General features: G+C 34.2%; 1 protein-coding gene across 2 annotated transcripts in view; it reads right to left on the reverse strand.

Annotated features, from left to right (window-relative positions):
• The window catches only part of CTNNA3 (catenin alpha 3), a 1,813,915-nt gene that overhangs the window by 48,337 nt on the left and 1,746,159 nt on the right, over positions 1–19,419 (reverse strand). For both annotated transcript variants that reach the window (XM_023205116.1, XM_023205115.1), the window contains exon 17: positions 193–327. In XM_023205116.1, coding sequence (XP_023060884.1) covers positions 193–327 — 135 coding nt within the window. The remainder of the gene's footprint in view (positions 1–192; positions 328–19,419) is intronic.

The raw sequence follows: 19,419 nt of genomic DNA on the forward strand, positions 1-19,419 counted from the left end.
AAAGGATATGAACAGACATTTCTCAAAAGAAGACATTCATACAGCCAACAGACACATGAAAAAATGCTCATCACCAATTTAGTTTTTCTAAACTAATTTTACCTAAAAGATTTGGTCATGTAAGCAAGGGTGTAGTTACTCTGTTTCAAGCATCTTCCACCTGTGATCATGTACATGCTAGGCAATACTCACAGCTGACATGATGAGCTCTCCTCCCAGGTTCTGGATCTCAGCTTTAACCTGACTGCAGATTTTCAGTTGGTGGGAGTAGAACTTAATCTGTTCCAGGTAGGCCAACAAGTCCTGTTTGCAAGATGGATCTGGGCACTAAATATGCATCAAAGATAAAAATGGATATAGCAGAATAAATAATAGGTAGATCAAAGTGAGTAAAAACAGTATTCACATGACAGGTACCTTATAAGGCAGCAATTTTATTTTCATAGCGGAACATTTCTCAGCTCAAGTCCAAGTAGATTCTGATATGCTTCTACCATTACAATAGTTTATTCATTTTGCAACCTTAGTTATTTCAGCTTAGCCAAAAGAAATGTTAAAATACTTTTTAGACATGAAAAAGTAAATAAAATAGCTGCCTTTAATTTATAATAAAGGTTAGAAGCCTTCAGATTATATTTTTAGGTAAATCTAAAGAAATATTTAAAATGTAATTATTTCTTTCACCTAGAATTACTATTAGAATACTCGTAGAATTACTATTACAATGCTCCTTGAGACTCATGGTTCTTCATTGTCTGTCCTTTGCTACTCAAAAGGACATAAAAACATGCAGCAACATAATATGTTCTATTACTTCCAGCATTCAATGTTCTTAACTGTTACAGACAAAGGAAATCATTTCTACCTTAGATAACAGGTGTGAATCTAACTGAAGCCAAGAAGCAGACAGGGCACATGATTTAGAATATTAAATTTCCTTATGAAAACCAGCCTCCTGCATCATTTTATCCTTTGGAAGGAACTTCCCGGAGGACAGCTTTGAGCTTTATCATAACATGGTAAATAGCTTTGGTTAAGATTTAATCTTTGTGTTCTTTCTCCTATGCAATTATAATAGATTTATAAAAATCCCTTCTAACTTAATTCCACTTTTAGTAAATTTTTATAAGAACAAGGAAATGTGGACAGTGATTTATATCCAAAGATCTTCATTGTAGCACTATGGATAATAACAAAATTTGGAAATAACCTAAATTCCCCAAATAATGGAAAGACTAAATAAGAATGCCTATCAATATAATGTAGCATTACCCAGTCTCAAGAAAATAGAGTTTCAAAGGATGCAGATAAATGTTTTTGGAATTTAAAAAAACAACCTGTAAATATTGCAATCAAATTCTATTAAAAATTGTGTGTATTTAAAACATGCTGAATGCCAGATGCAGTGACTCATGCCTATAATCCCCGCAATTTGGGAAGTTGAAACAGGAAAATCCCTTGAGCTTAGGAATTTGAGGTCAGCCTGGGGAACATAGGGAGGCACCATCTCTACAAAAAATAAAAATAAATTATCCAGGTGTGATCCCAGCTATTCAGGAGGCTGAGGTGGGAGGACTGCCTGAGCCTGAGAGGATAATGCTGCAGTGAGCCATGATTGTGACACTGTACTTCAGCCTGGGCAAAAGACTGAGACCTTGTGTCAAAAAATAAATAAATAAAAATAAAAAATAAAATAATAAAACCTGCTGGGACAGCCTCAGCTGTCCATCCTTCCTAGGCATAGATCATGCTGCATCAGGACTCTCTTTGCACCATACCCAGGCAAATCTCCAGGCATTCAGAGCACCAGCTTGCCTGAATCAGCAGGTTGAGCTTCCCCACCCTGTCTGTGCATAGATCAGGGTGCAGCAGTCCCTCTTCACTCCATGCTTAGGCAGATTTCCAGGTATTCAAAGTACATGTTTGCCCAGATTGACAGCCTGAGCCACTCCACACTTTCTCTACAGGGATCCAGGTATGCAGAGGAGCCTTTCTGCTTCATGCCTAGGCCGATCTCCCAGCATCTGGAGCACACAGTCCCCTGGATTAGGAGTTTAGACCACACCAGATCTGTGTGTAGAGAACTTGAGGACAAGAAGGCTTCCCAGCTCCATGCCTAGGTATACCTCTGGGTGCTTGGTACCCACTCACTGGATTATCCTTCAGCACTGGTGCTCATGACTGCCCTTAGGGGAATCTGTAGGCAAACCTGCCAGTCTTGGACCTGCCCATATTGCTCCCAACACCTCTGGGGCTGAGGAGGGAGCTCAGAGCACTTTGCACTATAAGAATAAGCCCATTGCCTGAGGCAAGAGAGAGCTTCTGCTAGTAAACAAGGATGAGGTATACACTCAGCAGTATTGGCCATATACACCATCTACAGGCTTGTAGATGGAACTGCATGGCCCAATATAAAACCTGCTGACAGAAAGGTGTAGAGTACACAAGTTAAGCCAAAAGACCTTACCCAGCATTCTCTAAAGTCACATCCCCTAGGGAAAAATAGGTGGGAAAGGGAAAGGGAAAGAAAAAAAAAATCAATAATATTATAGGGAAAGAAAAGAAAAATTATATCTGCACAAATATAATTACAAAATTTTGAAGTGTCAATGCCTCAAGATGAGAAAGAACCAGTGTAAGAATTCTAGCACCATGAAAATTCAAAATGTAGTAATACCATCAACATACCATACTAGCTCTCCAGCTATAGTCTCCAGCGAAGTGGAAACTTGGAAAGGACAGATAAAGAATCTGAAGTGTGGATTGCAAGGAAGTTCAATAAGATCCAAGACGAGGTTGAAAATTAAAACAAAGAAACATTTTAAAGCAATCCAGAAAATGAAGGAAGAGATAAACATCTTTAAAATATCAATCAGAGATTCTGGAATTGAAAAACTAACTTAATTTCAAAATACAACTGGAAGCTTCACCAATAAACTGGACTAAGTAGAAGAAAGAATGTCAGATCTTGAAGACCAGTCTTTTGAATTGACCCAGTCAGAAAAAAGTAAAGAAAAAGTAATTTTTTAAAAAAGAACAAAGTCTTTGAGAAATATGGGATTATGTAAAGTGACCAAACCTAAAAATTAGTGACATTCCTGAGACTGAGAAAAAGATAACAACCTAGAAAAAATACTTGAAGTGATAAATCAAGAAAATGTTCCAAATTTTGCTCGAGAGGTACACATCTAGATACAAGAAATTCAGAGAACACTTGTGAGATACTATACAAAAAGCAACATTACCAAGGCATATAATCACCAGACTATTCAAGGTCAACGCTAAAGTAAAACATCACAAAGGTAGCTAGAGAAAAAGGTCAGAACACACAAAAAGGGAATTCCAAAAGGCTAAAAGCAGACTTCTCTGCATAAACCTTATTTATAAGCTGGGAGAGACTGGGGGCCTATTTTCAGAATTCTTGAAGAAAAGAAATTCCAACAAAAATTTCATATCCTATCAGGCTAAGCTTTATCACTGAAAGAGAAACAAAAATATTTTCCAGACAAACAAGCACTTAAAAAATTCATTACCATTAGGCTAGTCTTATCAGAGACTCTTAAGGGAATTCTAAACATGGGGAAAAGATAGCTGACACCTGCTACCACAAAAACACACTTAAGTACAGAGCCCACAGACCTACAGAGCAACCAAACCATAGAAAATACAAAGCAACCAGCTAACAACTTCATGATAGGATCAAAATCTTGCATATTAATATTATCCTTGAATGTGAATAGCCTAAACACTCCACTTAAAAGGCACAGAGTGGCAAGTTGGATAAAATAAAAACATCCATCCATCTGCTGTCTTCAAGATACCCATTTCACACATAATGACATCTATAAGCTCAAAGTAAAGGGTTGAAGAAATATCTATCTTGCAAATTAAACTACAAAAAAAGAAGAGTGGCTATTATATTAGATAAAATATATGTATGTTAAAATATATTTAAAATATAATATATAACATATTATATTAGATAAAATACGTGTATTTTAAAATATATTAAAATATAATATATAATAATATATTAGATAAAAAAGACTTTAAACCAACAACAGTAAAAAAGGACAAAGAAGGGCATTACATAATGATAAAGGGTTAAATTCAACAAAAATACTTAACTATCCTAAATATGTATGTACCCAACACTGAAGCATCTGAATTCATAAAACAAGTACTTCTAGATCTACAAAAAGGCTTAGACAGCCACACAATAATGTTGAGGAACTTCATCTCCTCACTGACAGTGTTAGATATATGAAATGTTAGTCAATTAAACCTCTTTTTTATATATAAATTAGCTAGTCTCAGTAACTTCACAGTAATGCGAAAATGGACTAATAAATTTATTTTTGGGTAAACAATGAAATTAAGGCAGTAATCAAAAAATTCTTTGAAATAAATAGAAATAAGAGACACAACATATAAAAATCTCTAGGATGCAGCAAAAGTACTGTTAAGAGGAAAGTTTAGGGCAGTAAACTCCTACCTTAAAAAGTTAGAAAGATCTCAAATTAATGATTTAACATCATGCCTAGAGGAGCTAGAAAAACAAGAACCAACCAACCCAAAAGCAAGAACAAACCAACCCAAAAAATTAAAATTAGATGGAACTGAATGAATCTGAGACCTAAAATCTCACAGGAAGAATCAATGAAGACTAAAGTTTTTTTTTTTTTTTTTTTTTTTTTTGAAAGAATGAATAGGATCGGTAGACTGCTAGCTAGATTAACACAGAAAAAAAGAGAAAGGATCCAAATAAGCACAGTCAGAAGTTATAACTAAAGTGACATTGCAACCAATACCACAGAAATACAAAAGAGCCTCAGAAACTATTGGGAACACACCTGTGCATACAAACTAGAAAATCTAGAGGAGAAGATAAATTTCTGAAACATACAATCCTCCAAGAATGAATCAGAAAGAAATTGAACCCTGAACAGACCAATATCGAGTTCCTAAATTAAATCAGTAATAAGACACCCACCACCAACAACAACCAAAAGAGCCCCAGCCAAATTCTACCAAACATACATAGAAGATCTGGTACCAATCCTACTGAAAGTATTCCAAAAAATGGAGAAGGAGAGACTCCTCCTTAACTCATTTAACAAAGCCAGCATCATCCTGATAGGAAAACCTAGTAAAGATACGATGAAAAAAATCTCTGATACCAATATCTCTGATAAACATAGATGCAGAAATCCTCAGCAAAATATTAGCAAACTCAATTTAGTGGCACATCAAAAAGTTAATTCACTATGATCAAGTAGGCTTAATTCTTGTAATGTAAGAATGGTTTAATATACACAAATCAATAAATGTGATTCACCACATAAACAGAATTAATAACAAAAATTATATGACTATTTCAGCAGATGTGGAAAAAGCTTTTGATAAAATACAAAATCCCTTCATGATAAAAACCCTCAAGAAACTATGCATCAAAGGAACATATCTCAAAATAATAAGAACCATCTAAGAGAAACCATAGCCAACATTATACTTGAATGGGCAAAAGTTGAAACCAATCCCCTTGAAAACTGTTATAATGATGCCCATTCTCACCCCTCTTATTCCACACAGTACTGAAAGTCCTAGCCACAACAATCAGGCAAAATAAATAAATAAAAGGTATCCAACTAGACAAATACAAGTCAACCTATATCTCTTTGCTGTTGATATGATTTTATACCCAGAAAACACAAAATACTTTACTAAAAGGCTCCTGGAACTGAGACATGACTCAGTAATTTTTTAGGATGCAAAATCATGGTATAAAAATCAATAGCATTTCTATACACCAATAACATTCAAGGTGAGAACCAAATCAAGAACTCAATTCCACTTACAATAGCTGCAAATAAATAAATAAATAAATAAATAAATAAATAAATAAATAAATAAATAAATAAAAACACCTAGGAATAAATCTAACCAAGGAAGTTAAAGATCTCTAGAGGGAGAACTACAAAATATTGCTGAAAGTAATCATAGATGAGACAAACAAATGGAAAAAAACATTTCAACTTCATCAGCTGAAAGAATCAATATCATTAAAATTGCCATACTGCCCAAAGCAATCTATGCATTCAATGCTATTCCTATCAAGCAATCAACGTCCTTTTTCACAGAACTAGAAAAATAACTATTGTAAAATTCATATGAAGCCAAGAAATATCCTGACTAGACAAGCAATCCCAAGCAAAAAAAAAAAAAAAAAAAAAGAAAGAAAGAAGAAGAAGCTGGATGCATCATATCACTTGATTTCAAACTACACTATAAGGCTATAGGAACAACACAGCGTGGTATTGGCACAAAAACAGATGCATAGGCTGATGGAACAGAATAGAGAACACAGAAATAAAGCTGCACAACTACAACCATCTGATCTTTGACAAAGTTGACAAAAATAAGCAGTGACTCCCTATTCAACATATGATGCTGTGATAGCTGGCTAGCCAAAGGCAGAAGAATGAAACTGGACCCCTGTCTTTCATCATCTAGAAAAATTAACTCAAGATGAATTCAAGATTTAAATATAAGACCTCCACAATAAGAATCCTTGAAGAAAAACCTAGAAAACACCATTCTGGATATCAGCCTTGGGAAAGACATTATTTAAATCCTCAAAAGCAATTACAACAAAAACAAAAATTGACAAGTGGAATCTCTAATTAAAAAGTTTCTGTATAGCAACAAACTCTCAACAGAGTACACAGACAACCCACACGATGGAAGAAGATATTTGCAAACTATGAATCTGACACAGTTTTACTATCCAGGATCTATAAAGAACTTAAACAACTGAGCAAGCAAAAAACAACCCCATTAAAAATGGGCAAATGGTATGTGTTAGGTCATTCTTGCATTGCTATAAAAAATACTTCAGACTGGGTAATTTATAAAGAAAAAAGTTTAATTGGCTCGTGGTTCTGCAGGATATACAAGCATTGCATTGGCATCCATTTGGCTTTTGGGTGGGGGCTTGGAATATTTACTCACAGTGGGAGGTGAAGTGGGAACAGGTGCATGACATGGCGAGAACAGGAGCAAGAGGGAGGTGGGAGGTGCCACATACTTTTAAATGATCAGATCTTGCGATAACGCACTATCCTGAGGACAGCACACCATGAGGAATCTGCCTCTATTACCAAACACCTCCCACCAGGCCCCCACCTCCAACACTGGGAATTGCATTTCAACATGAGATTTGGGAAGGACAAAAGCCAAAACCATATCAAAACATGAATGGACACTTCTCAAAAGAAGACATACAAGTGGCCAACCAACCTGAACATTTTGTTCAACATCACAAATCATCAGAGAAATTCAAATCGAACCAAAATGAGATATTATCTCACACCAGTCAGAATGGCTACTATTAAAAAGTTGAAAACAACAGATGCTGGTGAGGCTGTGGAGAAAAGGGAACACTTTATAAACTATTGGTGGGGATGTAAATTAGTTCAGTCACTGTGGTAGCAGTTCGGAGATTTCTCAAAGAACTTAAAACATAACTAACATTTGACTCACTCCTCCCATTACTGTGGACATAGTCAAAAGAAAATAAATTGGTCTACCCAAAAAGACACTTGCATTCATATGTTCATTGAAGCACTATTCACAAAGCAAGGACATGGAACCAACCTAGGTATCCACCAACGGTGGACTGAATAAATAAAATGGGGTACATATACACCATGGAATAACAGACAGCCATAAAAAGGAATGAATGAAATTATGTCTCTTGCAGCAACGTGGATGCAGCTGGAGGCTATTATCCTAAGCAACTTAATGCAGGAACAAAAACCCAAATACCATATGTTCTTACATACAAGTAGGAGCTAAAGAATGGGTAATGATGGACATAAAGATGGCCACAGTAGACCCTGAGGCCTATTAGACAGGGGAGGGAGGAAGGGAGTAAAGACTTGAAAAACTAATTATTGGGTACTATGCTCACTACCTGGGTGATTGCATTAATTGTACTTCAAACCTCAGTATCATGCAATATACCCAGGTAATAAACTTGCACATGTACCCACTGAATCTAAATAAAAGTTGAAATTATTTTTTAAAATGCATTAAAAATAAATAGATTCTGGACTCTGGGTTAAAAAATTAAAAGATGCTGGGAAATAAATATATGACAATAATCAACAAATATGGTATAATCAATACTTTTTATTTTATTCAAATTTTGTATATCTTAAATATATATTTCTTCTATAACTATAAAATGTTATTTTTTAAAGCTTTTATTCTAATGACCTAAACTGCAAATTAAAAAGTAGGATGAGCAACCAGAAAACCTTTCATGCATTTCTGCTTTTATTCAGTAACTAGTAACTTAAGCTGGAGTGTTTTTGGAAAATTTGTGAGGTACTTATTCTCTGTTATATTTTTAAAATAGACTACATAGCTCCAGAGTGTGTGCACAAGATGAGAACATGTTACCCTGAGTCAAAGTTGATAATAATCAACAAAGGTGGCAAAGAATTCAATTCTTCTGCAGAAATACTATCAATCTGCAAGACAGGCATGGATATACGCATGAATAGATACAGGATAGCCAGCCAGAGACACAATCAGACAAGAATATAGAAATTAAGGGTGTTTCTCAAGTTTTCAGTAAACAAATGAGGGTTATCCCTCAAATCTCCTCAAAAGGATTAAATTGTAGCTAATCAAGAAGATTGGAAAGGAGAAAGATATGGAGACAGAAAAGGAAAAGAAAGAGGGAAAAGAAGAAGAGAAGGTAGAGACAGAGGAGGAAGAACAATAGTTGATTTTCATTTAGTTCTTACTATGTGCCACATGCTATGGAAACTAATTTAGGCATATCATCTCACTCAGTCACTAAAACTCTAAGACACAAATATTTCCCCCAATTTACAGATGCGAAATTGCCTATAATGATGAAAAACAAGTCATCTCTTTGTTTCCTCTTGACAGGCAGCTGATCTTTATTAGGTACTTCCTCTGTGCTAGGTACTATGCCAAGTTCTTTACATGCGTAATTCTAAATTAGTACTCAAAACACCATGTTAATTAGATGTAGTATTTTCATTTTGTAGATTTGCAAAATAAGTTTCAGAGAGAGAAAATGATTTGAATTTAGTTTTCTCTGTTTCATTAACATGACTGCACAATAATCTCTCCTATAGGACATTCTTTCAAAACATTTTTTGTTATTATTGCTCTCACTGAGTAACTTTCTTATCTATTCTTCATTCGTAAGTATGGACACAGTGATAATCCCTGACACATAAAGTGTTTCATCTGTCATCTACTATTCTAGATGTTTTGTCTATACTAATTGTTTTAATAATCACACAACACCCACAATTTCATGAGGTAAGTGTAATCATTATCCTCATTTAGGGAAGGGGAGTACTGACACACAGAGAGGTTAACTGACTTGCCAATAAATGGTATTAGTAGTAGAGCTAGTAGTTCAAACATGATCTGGCTCCACCTCCTTACCTCCATGTTCTAGGAACAGTATCAGTCTTCTTGCCAATTGTATCTTTTTTGAAAATATTAAATTGCCATTCTGATTTGTAACTTGGCTTCTTAGATTGACATTCTTATTTATCAGTTATAAACCGGATTGATGTGGATGTGTTCCTTGAAGACCAGCACCACTCTACAACTCCTGATAAAATCAAACTGTCAAACTAATAATTAGATTCTTTACCAATAACCAATTGCAGTCACTCATGTTTAAGCAAAACAGAGACTCCTCCAAGGCCATAGTAGAAGAGCCTACAATTCTATTAAGGAAAAAATGAGTCAAATGAGTAGAAAGTGTGAAAATGATCTTTTGAAGTTCAAAGTTGCTTGACCTAAATTTGCCTTTCATTTTCAGAACTAATGAGAATATCTTGGTTATAACAGTAGCAGCCAGTTTTATAACCAAAGTAGAACAAAATACTATGTGGTAAATTCTTATAGTATAAAAGTTATTAAAGCCTTCTTTCCCATTGACATCAGAAAGCCTTTCTGAGTTAGTTCTGAGCCTTTGCTCACTTAGAAGCAGAATCTGGAGAATGCCTCATTCCTAATTTAAGAATGTTCCACTATTTTTCAAATCTCCTTTGGGCCATTTTTACGTATTCAGGTCTTTTCCCCATTTTTTAATCAGGTTACTTGGATTTTTTTGCTATTGAGTTCTGCATATTTCTTACACATTTTCTATATTAATTCCTTATCAGATCTATGGTTTGCAAATATTTTCTTTCAAACCATAGGTTGCCTTTTAATTTTGTTGATTATTACATTGTATATTTTAAGTCCTTAAATATGTATATTTAAAAAAATACATTTAAAAACATTGAACAATGCTTTTCCCACCTTTTAAATTTTTATGTGAAAGTGACAGAAAAACTTTGGGCTCTAGGTTTGTAGAACATTCTTGCCCTTGACTATTGTTTCACTAAAAAAATTTGCTTTAAAATAACTTTTAGAAGAATACTATTAGGGACTTTTAGGCTAAAGTGGTAGGTACACTACTAGCACACTTTGGTTATTATTTCCCAGTTAACTTAGATAGGAGATGTTGACCAGAACATCTACTTAGCTCTTTAATGCATGACTTTTTAAAATCTAAGTTTTATAATCACGGGGACTCACTACATGTAAGCAGATGGCATTTCAGCCTATGTGGTTTTCTCACTTTAAGCCAGTTTTCACTTTTCTAGCATGAGGCTTGAAACCAATATGGAATACATCATTTAGTAATGAGGAAAAAATATTTTAAAAATTCATTATCTTTTAATTTAAATTTCAGGGGTGAATTAGCAAAATGAACACTTTTGATGACTTTTATTTCATAATCTTAGTATTTTTTGCCCATATTGGAGCCTAAACTTTAAGAAATTCAAAATGACTTTTGCGACCAGGAGCGGTGGCTCACGCCTATAATCCCAGCACTTTGGGAGGCCAAAGTGGGCAGATGACCTGAGATCAGGAGTTCAAGACCAGCCTGGTCAACATGATGAAACCTCGTCTCTACTCAAAATACAAAATATTAGCTGAGCATGGTGTCTTGTGCCTGTAGTCCCAGCTACTTGGGTGGCTGAGACACAAGAATCACTTGAACCCGGAAGGTGGAGGTTGCCGTGAACTGCATTGCACCACTGCACTCCAGCCTGAGTGACAGAGGGACTCCATTTATAAATAAATAAATAAATAAATAAATAAATAAATAAATAAATAAATAAATAAATAAATAAAATGAATTGTACAATTACAGACAATAGCCTAAATTGTGCTAAGCTGGAAAAGTTTGTTAATGAAAAGTACTAGGTGTCACTGTGAATTTCAAAATTCAAAATCAGGAATTTCAAAATTAGGAATTTAAAGCAATCAGTGGTAGCAAAAGCACTTGGTGCTCATGACATTTCCCATCCCACATAGCTCATTTCTTCACCTGTAATGCAGTCCAGAGGTTGCCTTGTTTCGTCTTGCTCAGGCTCACAGATCATCAATGATCCCATCTTTTCGCCTACTGTTAATACCTTTTTTTTCTGATTGCTGACTCTATCAAGTCCCTCAAAGGAAAATCCTGCTTCAAATCCCATCTCTCCTTTTTTGTTTATGAATATGCCTACTAAAATGTTTCAGTGCAGATTCTTCCTTTCCTTATCAGGCTAAGAACTGTTTTCAGCTCCTCCAGTCCACAGAATTTTATTTCATTGAGATCACTAATTGACTTATAATTACCGCATTCATTATATATGTTGCAGTTCTTCCCTTATATCACCTCTCTGGAGCTTTTAGATCTTTGTTACTGATTCTCATAAATGTTAATTTTCATGAATGTTTCCTCCTAGATTTTCTCCTAGTTTATACCAACCTTTGCAGCCTCCTTTGTAAGCATTTTTCGTTGTTATTTTGCCTGCACCTGTTTTTGTTCTCATCTTTTATTCCTGAGCAATTTTTTTTTTTTTTTTTTACTTTCATCCTCTTTTTGGACAACAGTAGACAGTGCTCTGGCTTCATCTGTCACTTACACAACACAAACTACAAAATTCTATCATCCAGCTCCGTCAGACAATCCATATAACTACTGCATTTGTCCATCTCATTTCAGCGTCTCATCAACATTTCACACTCAACACATTTATCTCTCAGCTGTTTCATTCATTATCTTGCCTACTCACCTATTCACCTATTTTTCTCTTTGTATTAACTATCTCACTGAAGAATGCCCTTGTTCCTCTTTTCCATCTCTTAATCTGGTCAGCCATTAATTTGTGCTTATTCTACACCTAGAAACCTCAATATATTTTGAGTATTTTTTTTCTTTGCTATGCCTATGAGAGCTGCTGTTTAGCAAACTCAGGTTTCTGAAACACAGAACAGAGAAGGTACCCATAGAAGTATGATTAAAAATACACTGGAACTCTGTTATAATGTCAGTGGTAGAGGATAACATTGTCTCATATGGTATGTTCAAGACTGGACATGTTGATTTATGAGAGTTATATTTGGGAAACTATGGTGCATAATGTATCTCAATGAATAAAGGTTGTTTTTACCAGAAATTATATATGCTGTTAAAAGCTTATCATATTTTGTCCCTATTTAGGCTGAAATTGTCTTGAGTTGAAGAATTGTTTCAAATTCATTTTTATTTTCAACTTGGTTTGCTCATGTAGCCATTGAGAAAGTGACATGTACTTTGAACACAATACAAATTAAAGACAAGATGCTTTCCATATTCAACAAAGCTCCTTTACTTTAGTAGATGTAAAATTATGACTCAAGCTACTTTTCAGTTTTATGTTACTCCCATGAGAGATTCTCAGAAGAAAGGAGTGTCCTACGTAATAGATCATAACTCAAAAGTGTCACCCTCTCCCTGATGCCTGAAATTTGTCATTCAAAGAATTTTTTCGATTGAAACAAACTCATAAAATTGCTGTACATAAAATAAGGATATGGAAAAGATGGTGGAAAGGTAACTCAGAAAAATTCTGGTTATTTGGAATTTTTGGTTAAAGATAGCCAGCCAACTACAAGAAGAAACTTTGCTCATCCTTCCTCTTCTCCATTTACATAAAATAGCTTCTTCCACCTAGACCTTAGAACACTTTATTCTTTCGTTACATAGTTTTGTAACTATTCATGAAGTGAACCTGAATAGATAATCACTCTAGGAGCATTGAAAACACTGTTTCAGTTAAAAAAAAAAAAAAAAAAAAAGCCAGACATTTGATAAAGGGGAAAATAGTAAAGCAGCATCTCTTAGAACAGGAGATTCACTATTACCTGAAAGGTGCAAACAGATCAAATATTTCAGTATACATTTAGTCATTTAGTCTTGCTTAATTTTTGAGAACTTTCTGTGCATTTATTTTTATAAAGTAGGAGTTCATTAATCTGGAGAACTAATCTAGGCATCAACATTTCTGCCAGAGAAGAAAATAAATAACAAAGATCTGAGCAGAACAAAATGAAATTGAAACCAATAAACAAACAAAATACAAAAAGTAAATGGAATAAAAAGCTGGTTCTTTGAAAAGATAGATAAAATCGATAGACCAATGGTGAGATTAACCAAGAAAAGAAGAGAGAAGATCCAAATAAATTAAATTAGAAACAAAATGGGAGATATTACTACTGATACCACAGAAATACAAAAGATTATTCAAGGCTACTATGAACACCTTTACATGCATAAACTAGAAAACCTAGAAGGGATGAATAAATTCCTGGAAATATACAACCCTCTTAGATTAAACCAGTAAGATATAGAAACTCTGAACAGATCAAAAATAAGCAGTGAGATAGAAACGGTAATTTAAAAATTGTCAACAACAAAAAAGTCCAGGACCAGACAAATTCACAGCTGAATTCTATCAGACATTCAAAGAGAATTGGTACCAATCCTACTGACATTATTCCACAAGATAGAGAAAGAGGAGATCCTCCCTAAATCATTTTATGAAGCCAGTATAACCCTAATACCAAAACCAGGCAAGGACATAACCAAAAAAAAAAAAAAAAGAAAGAAAGAAAGAAAGAAAACTATAGACAAATATCCCTAATGAACATAGATGCAAAAATCCTCAACAAAATACTAGCTAACTAAATCTAACAGCATATATATATATATAAAATATATATATATAAGCTGCCATGATCACGTGGGTTTTCATACCAGGGATGAAGGGATTATTCAACATCTGCAAGTCAGTAAATGTGACACATCATATAAAAAATTTTTTTTAATTACATGATCATCTCAATAGACACAAAAAAAGCATTTGACAAAATCCAGTATCCCTTTATGATTAAAGCCCTCAGCAAAATCAGCATAGAAATGACACACCTTAAGGTAATAAAAGCCATCTATGACAAACCCACAGCCAATATTATACGGAATGGGGAAAAGTTGAAAGCATTCCACCTGATAACCGGGACAAGATAAGGATGCCCACTTTCACTACTTCTCTTCAACAGGACTCTGGAAGTCCTAGCCACAGCAATCAGACAAGAAAAAGAAATCAGGGGCATCCAAATTGGTAAGGAGGAAGTCAAACTGTTGCTTGTTTCTAATTAAATTAGAAACAAAATGGGAGATATTACTACTGATACCACAGAAATACAAAAGATTATTCAAGGCTACTATGAACACCTTTACATGCATAAACTAGAAAACCTAGAAGGGACCATATACCTAGAAAACCCTAAAGACTCCTCCAGAAATCTCCTAGAACTGGTAAATTAATTCAGCAAAGATTCAGGATAAAAAATTAACGTATTCAAATCAGTGGCTCTGCTGTACACCAATAGTGACCAAGCTGAGAATTAAATCAAGAACTCAACCATTTTTACAATATCTGTAAAAAATAAAAATAAAATACTTAGGAATATACCTAACCAAGGAGGTGAAAGACCTCTACAAGGAAAACCACAAAACACTGCTGAAAGAAATCATAGATGACAGAAACAAATGGAAACACTCCCATGTTCATGGATGGGTAGAATCAATATTGTAAAAATGGTAAAAATGATCATACTGCCAAAAGCAATCTGCAAATTCAATGCAATTCCCATGAGAATGCCACCATCATTCTTTACAGAGTTAGGAAAAACAATCCTAAGATTCATATAGAACCAAAAAAGAGCCCGTATAGCCAAAGCAAAAAGAACAAATCTGGAGGCATCACATTACTTAACTTCAAACTATACTATAAGGCCATAGTCACCAAAACAGCATAGTACTGGTATAAAAATAGGTACACAGACCAATGGAACAGAATAGAGAACCCAGAAATAAAGCCAAATGCTTACAGCCAAATGATCTTTGAAAAAGTAAACAAAAATATAAAGTGAGGAAAGGTCACCCCATTCAACAAATTGTGCTGGGATAATTGGCTAGTCACATTTAGAAGAATGAAACTGGGTTCTCATCTCTCACCCCATAAAAAAAAAAAAAAAAAAAAAAAACGACTCAAGATGAATCAAAGACTTAAATCTAAGACCTAAACCCATAAAATTTCTAGAAGATAATATCTGAAAAACCCTTCTAGACACTGGTTTCAGCAAAGACTCCATGACCAAGAACCCAACAGCAAATGCAACAAAAACAAGGATAAATAGATGGTACTTAATTAAAATGAAAAGCTTCTGCACAGAAAAAGAAATAATCAGCAGAGTTAATAGAAAACTCACAGAGTTGGAGAAAGATCATCACAATCTATACATCTGACAAAGGACTAATATTCAGAATCACCAAATAACTCAAACAAATCAGCAAGAAAAAAACAATCTCATCAAAAAAGTGGGCTAAGGACATGAATAGACAATTCTCAAAAAAAAAAAAAAAAAAAAAAAAAGATATACAAATGGCCAACAAGCACAGGAAAAAAATGCTCAACTCACTAATTATCAGGGGAATGCAAATCAAAACCACAATGAGATACTACCTTACTCTTGCAAGAATGGTTATAATCAGAAAAAAAAAAAAAGGTGTTGGCGTGGATGCAATGAAAAGGAAACACTTTTACACTGTTATTGGGAATGCAAACTAGTACAATCAGTATGGAAAATAGTGTGGAGATCCCTTAAAGAACTGAAAGTAGAATTACTATGTGATCCAGCAACCCCACTACTAGGTATCTACTCAGAGGGAAAAAAGGCATTATACGAAAAAGATACTTGCACACACATGTTTACAGCAGCACAATTTGCAATTGTATAAATATGGAATCAGCCCAAATGCCCATCAATCAATGAGTGGATAAAGCAAATGTGAGATATATATATATACACACATATACATACACACCATGTGTATATATATGTGTATGTATGTATATGTATACACACACACACACACACACACACACACACACACACCATGGGATACTACTCCACTATAAAAAGGAATGAATTAATGGCATTTGCAGTAACCAGGATGGAATTCGAGACCATTATTCTAAGGGAAGTAACTCAGTAATGGAAAACTAAACATCGTATGCTCTCACTTATAATTGGGGGCTAAGCTATGAGGACGCAAACACATAAGAATGATACAATGGACTTTGAGGGCTCAGGGAAAAGGGCTGAGCGGGGGTGAGGGATAAAAGACTACACATTGGGTATAATGTACACTGCTTGGTGATGGGTGCACCAAAATCTCAGAAATCACCGCTAAAGAACTTATTCATGTAACCAAACACCATCTGTTTCCCAAAAACCTCTTGAAAAAAAAGGTTAAAAAAATCTCTGCTGGAAATAAATTCCACATAGGTAATACCCTTAAAATACACATATTGTCACAAGGCATATCTAGGAATTATATCCTTAGGAGTTGTGTAATCATGATATAATGAATGCTCCAGAAGTTTCTCAGTAGTATAGTTTCATTGAAATATTTTTTTTTTGCCTCTTATAATATAAACATGAAACAACTCAAATAAGGCCAGCCTCCAAGAATATTTTGTAAAATATTAACATAAATTATACTTGTAGGTTGTTTTGTTCATAATGAAGTGCATTTTGTGTGATTTGGTTTATACTTCTTCACTTTGGATTTTTAAAATCATCTCTTCTTGAACTACGACTACCTGTCAATGTATTTAACACCAAAAGTTCATTTCAATTGTGTTCAGTTACAACTAGGTGTGAATGTCTACTTATTAGCCTTGGTATCTTTGCTTTGGCAAAATTACAAGGAGGAAGTAATTAGGCTCCTTAAATATCACCCAGTGTTCAGAAAGTCTAATACTGTTCTGTCCTGGTGCAAAACACTTTTAGCAGATGCTAATTTTATTTTGGCTCCTATTGTCTCCTTCCGATCTAGGTTATACTGCTTCTATAACTATTTAAAATCTTTTTGTGCATTATCCCTACCTTATGAGGTATTACTTTGTCTAATTTAGAATATCTGCTAATATGATTAATTACAATGTAGAGTACAGAAATAGAAAAAAATAGGTACTGAAAGCCTGAAATCTTGGATTCGTATTTTACTTCTCCAACTTATTCTGTTTAATTCATAAGCAAAATTTTTAAGAATTGTTATAGCTAAGAATAGCTATAACAATCTTGTTTTATACAAGGATACTGTCTAAAGGAGACAAAATTTGTGCTAAAATTCTACAAGACTTAAATATGTCCTAGATGGCATACTTAAGCTACCGCCATTTTGAGACAATTCTAAAGCCTAAAAAATGTTGGATGATTGGGAAAAATAAACTTAAGCGGAAGGTTTTAGTTCTTCTCTTTCTAACTAGCTAATGCCAATGCCAGAGTAGTGAATTGTGTGTGGCACACACACAATAAATATGCTCGTAAGGAAGCAATGGAGGAAGGAAAAGTGAAAAATAAAAATAAAAAGGCCAAGCAAGCAGAATGAGAAGCATCAGCTAATCTAATTCTGCTTCATTCTTTCTACATATGAACTTTAACTCTGACACTTTACAGAATGTAACTAAATTGGTCTAAGAATGTATGTAATAGATGATATATATAAACATACATTTAAATAATTTAAATATATAGATATAATTTCAAATTTAATGTTAGTTGGAATGGAAATTAGTGTTTGACCTTCTGACACACCAGCAAAAATTAAAACTAGAATGTATTATTTTTGAACTATTAAATTGATCAAAAGAGAAAGCAACCAATTTTCCAGCAGATTTTTTTCATCATATACATAGACACTGAAAATCAAGTTGCTTACATTACTCAATTGCATTTCATAATCAATTTCAGATATTATTTTCTGCCTAAAATTTCTTAATCAAATAATAATGTCAGAAGCACATTCATAGACAACCTCCCTAGATGGTCACTGTAATAACTGAGTCAGTTTCTTCATTCTCAATTTTGATTGCTTAGAACTAAATTTCTTCAGAACATAAGTAATTAATTTGAAACTATTTTATGTATGAAATGGAAAAGGCCAAAAAGAGCATCTATAATTCTTTATTAGTCAGTGACTACTTCTCTAAGCTTCTTTTAAAATGTCAAAACTGTACAGAAGTAAGATGATACTTTTGCTTTCTCCCATACCATTTGAATAATGCTAAAAACAATGACATAGTTTGATAAAACCATGTTATAAAAGTACCTAGTTCAAGGCAACCTGATCCAATTAAAGAAGATTATCAATATAAGAAAAAAAAAAACCTTCAATGTGACACAATTATGTCAACTCGGAAAACTGGGTGTTTCAAAGTAAACAGGAAAAAATGGTAGGAAGCATTCAGTATTCAAAAAGTTATTAATACAGGTAAATATATCTAATGTACTATGGTTTCACTTTTTTTTTTTTTTTTGGTTGTGTCTTTTCTTTTCTTTTCTTTTCTTTTTTTTTATTATACTTTAAGTTCTAGGGTACATGTGCATAACGTGCAGGTTTGTTACATATGTATACATGTGCCATGTTGGTGTGCTGCACACATCAACTCGTCAGCACCCATCAATTCATCATTTATATCAGGTATAACTCCCCAATGCAATCCTTCCCCCCTACCCCCTCCCCATGATAGGCCCCAGTGTGTGATGTTCCCCTTCCCGAGTCCAAGTGAGCTCATTGTTCAGTTCCCACCTATGAGTGAGAACATGCGGTGTTTGGTTTTCTCTTCTTGTGATAGTTTGCTAAAAATGATGGTTTCCAGCTGCATCCATGTCCCTACAAAGGGTGCAAACTCATCCTTTTTTATGGCTGCATAGTATTCCATGGTGTATATGTGCCACATTTTCTTAATCCAGTCTGTCACTGATGGACATTTGGGTTGATTCCAAGTCTTTGCTATTGTGAATAGTGCCGCAACAAACATAGTGTGCATGTGTCAACTTCAGCAAAGTCTCAGGATACAAAATTAATGTGCAAAAATCACAAGCATTCTTATACACCAGTAACAGACAAGCAGAGAGCCAAAT

This window comes from Piliocolobus tephrosceles, chromosome 9 (genome assembly GCF_002776525.5).
Source record: "Piliocolobus tephrosceles isolate RC106 chromosome 9, ASM277652v3, whole genome shotgun sequence".
In the NCBI taxonomy this organism is placed as follows: Eukaryota; Metazoa; Chordata; class Mammalia; order Primates; family Cercopithecidae; genus Piliocolobus; species Piliocolobus tephrosceles.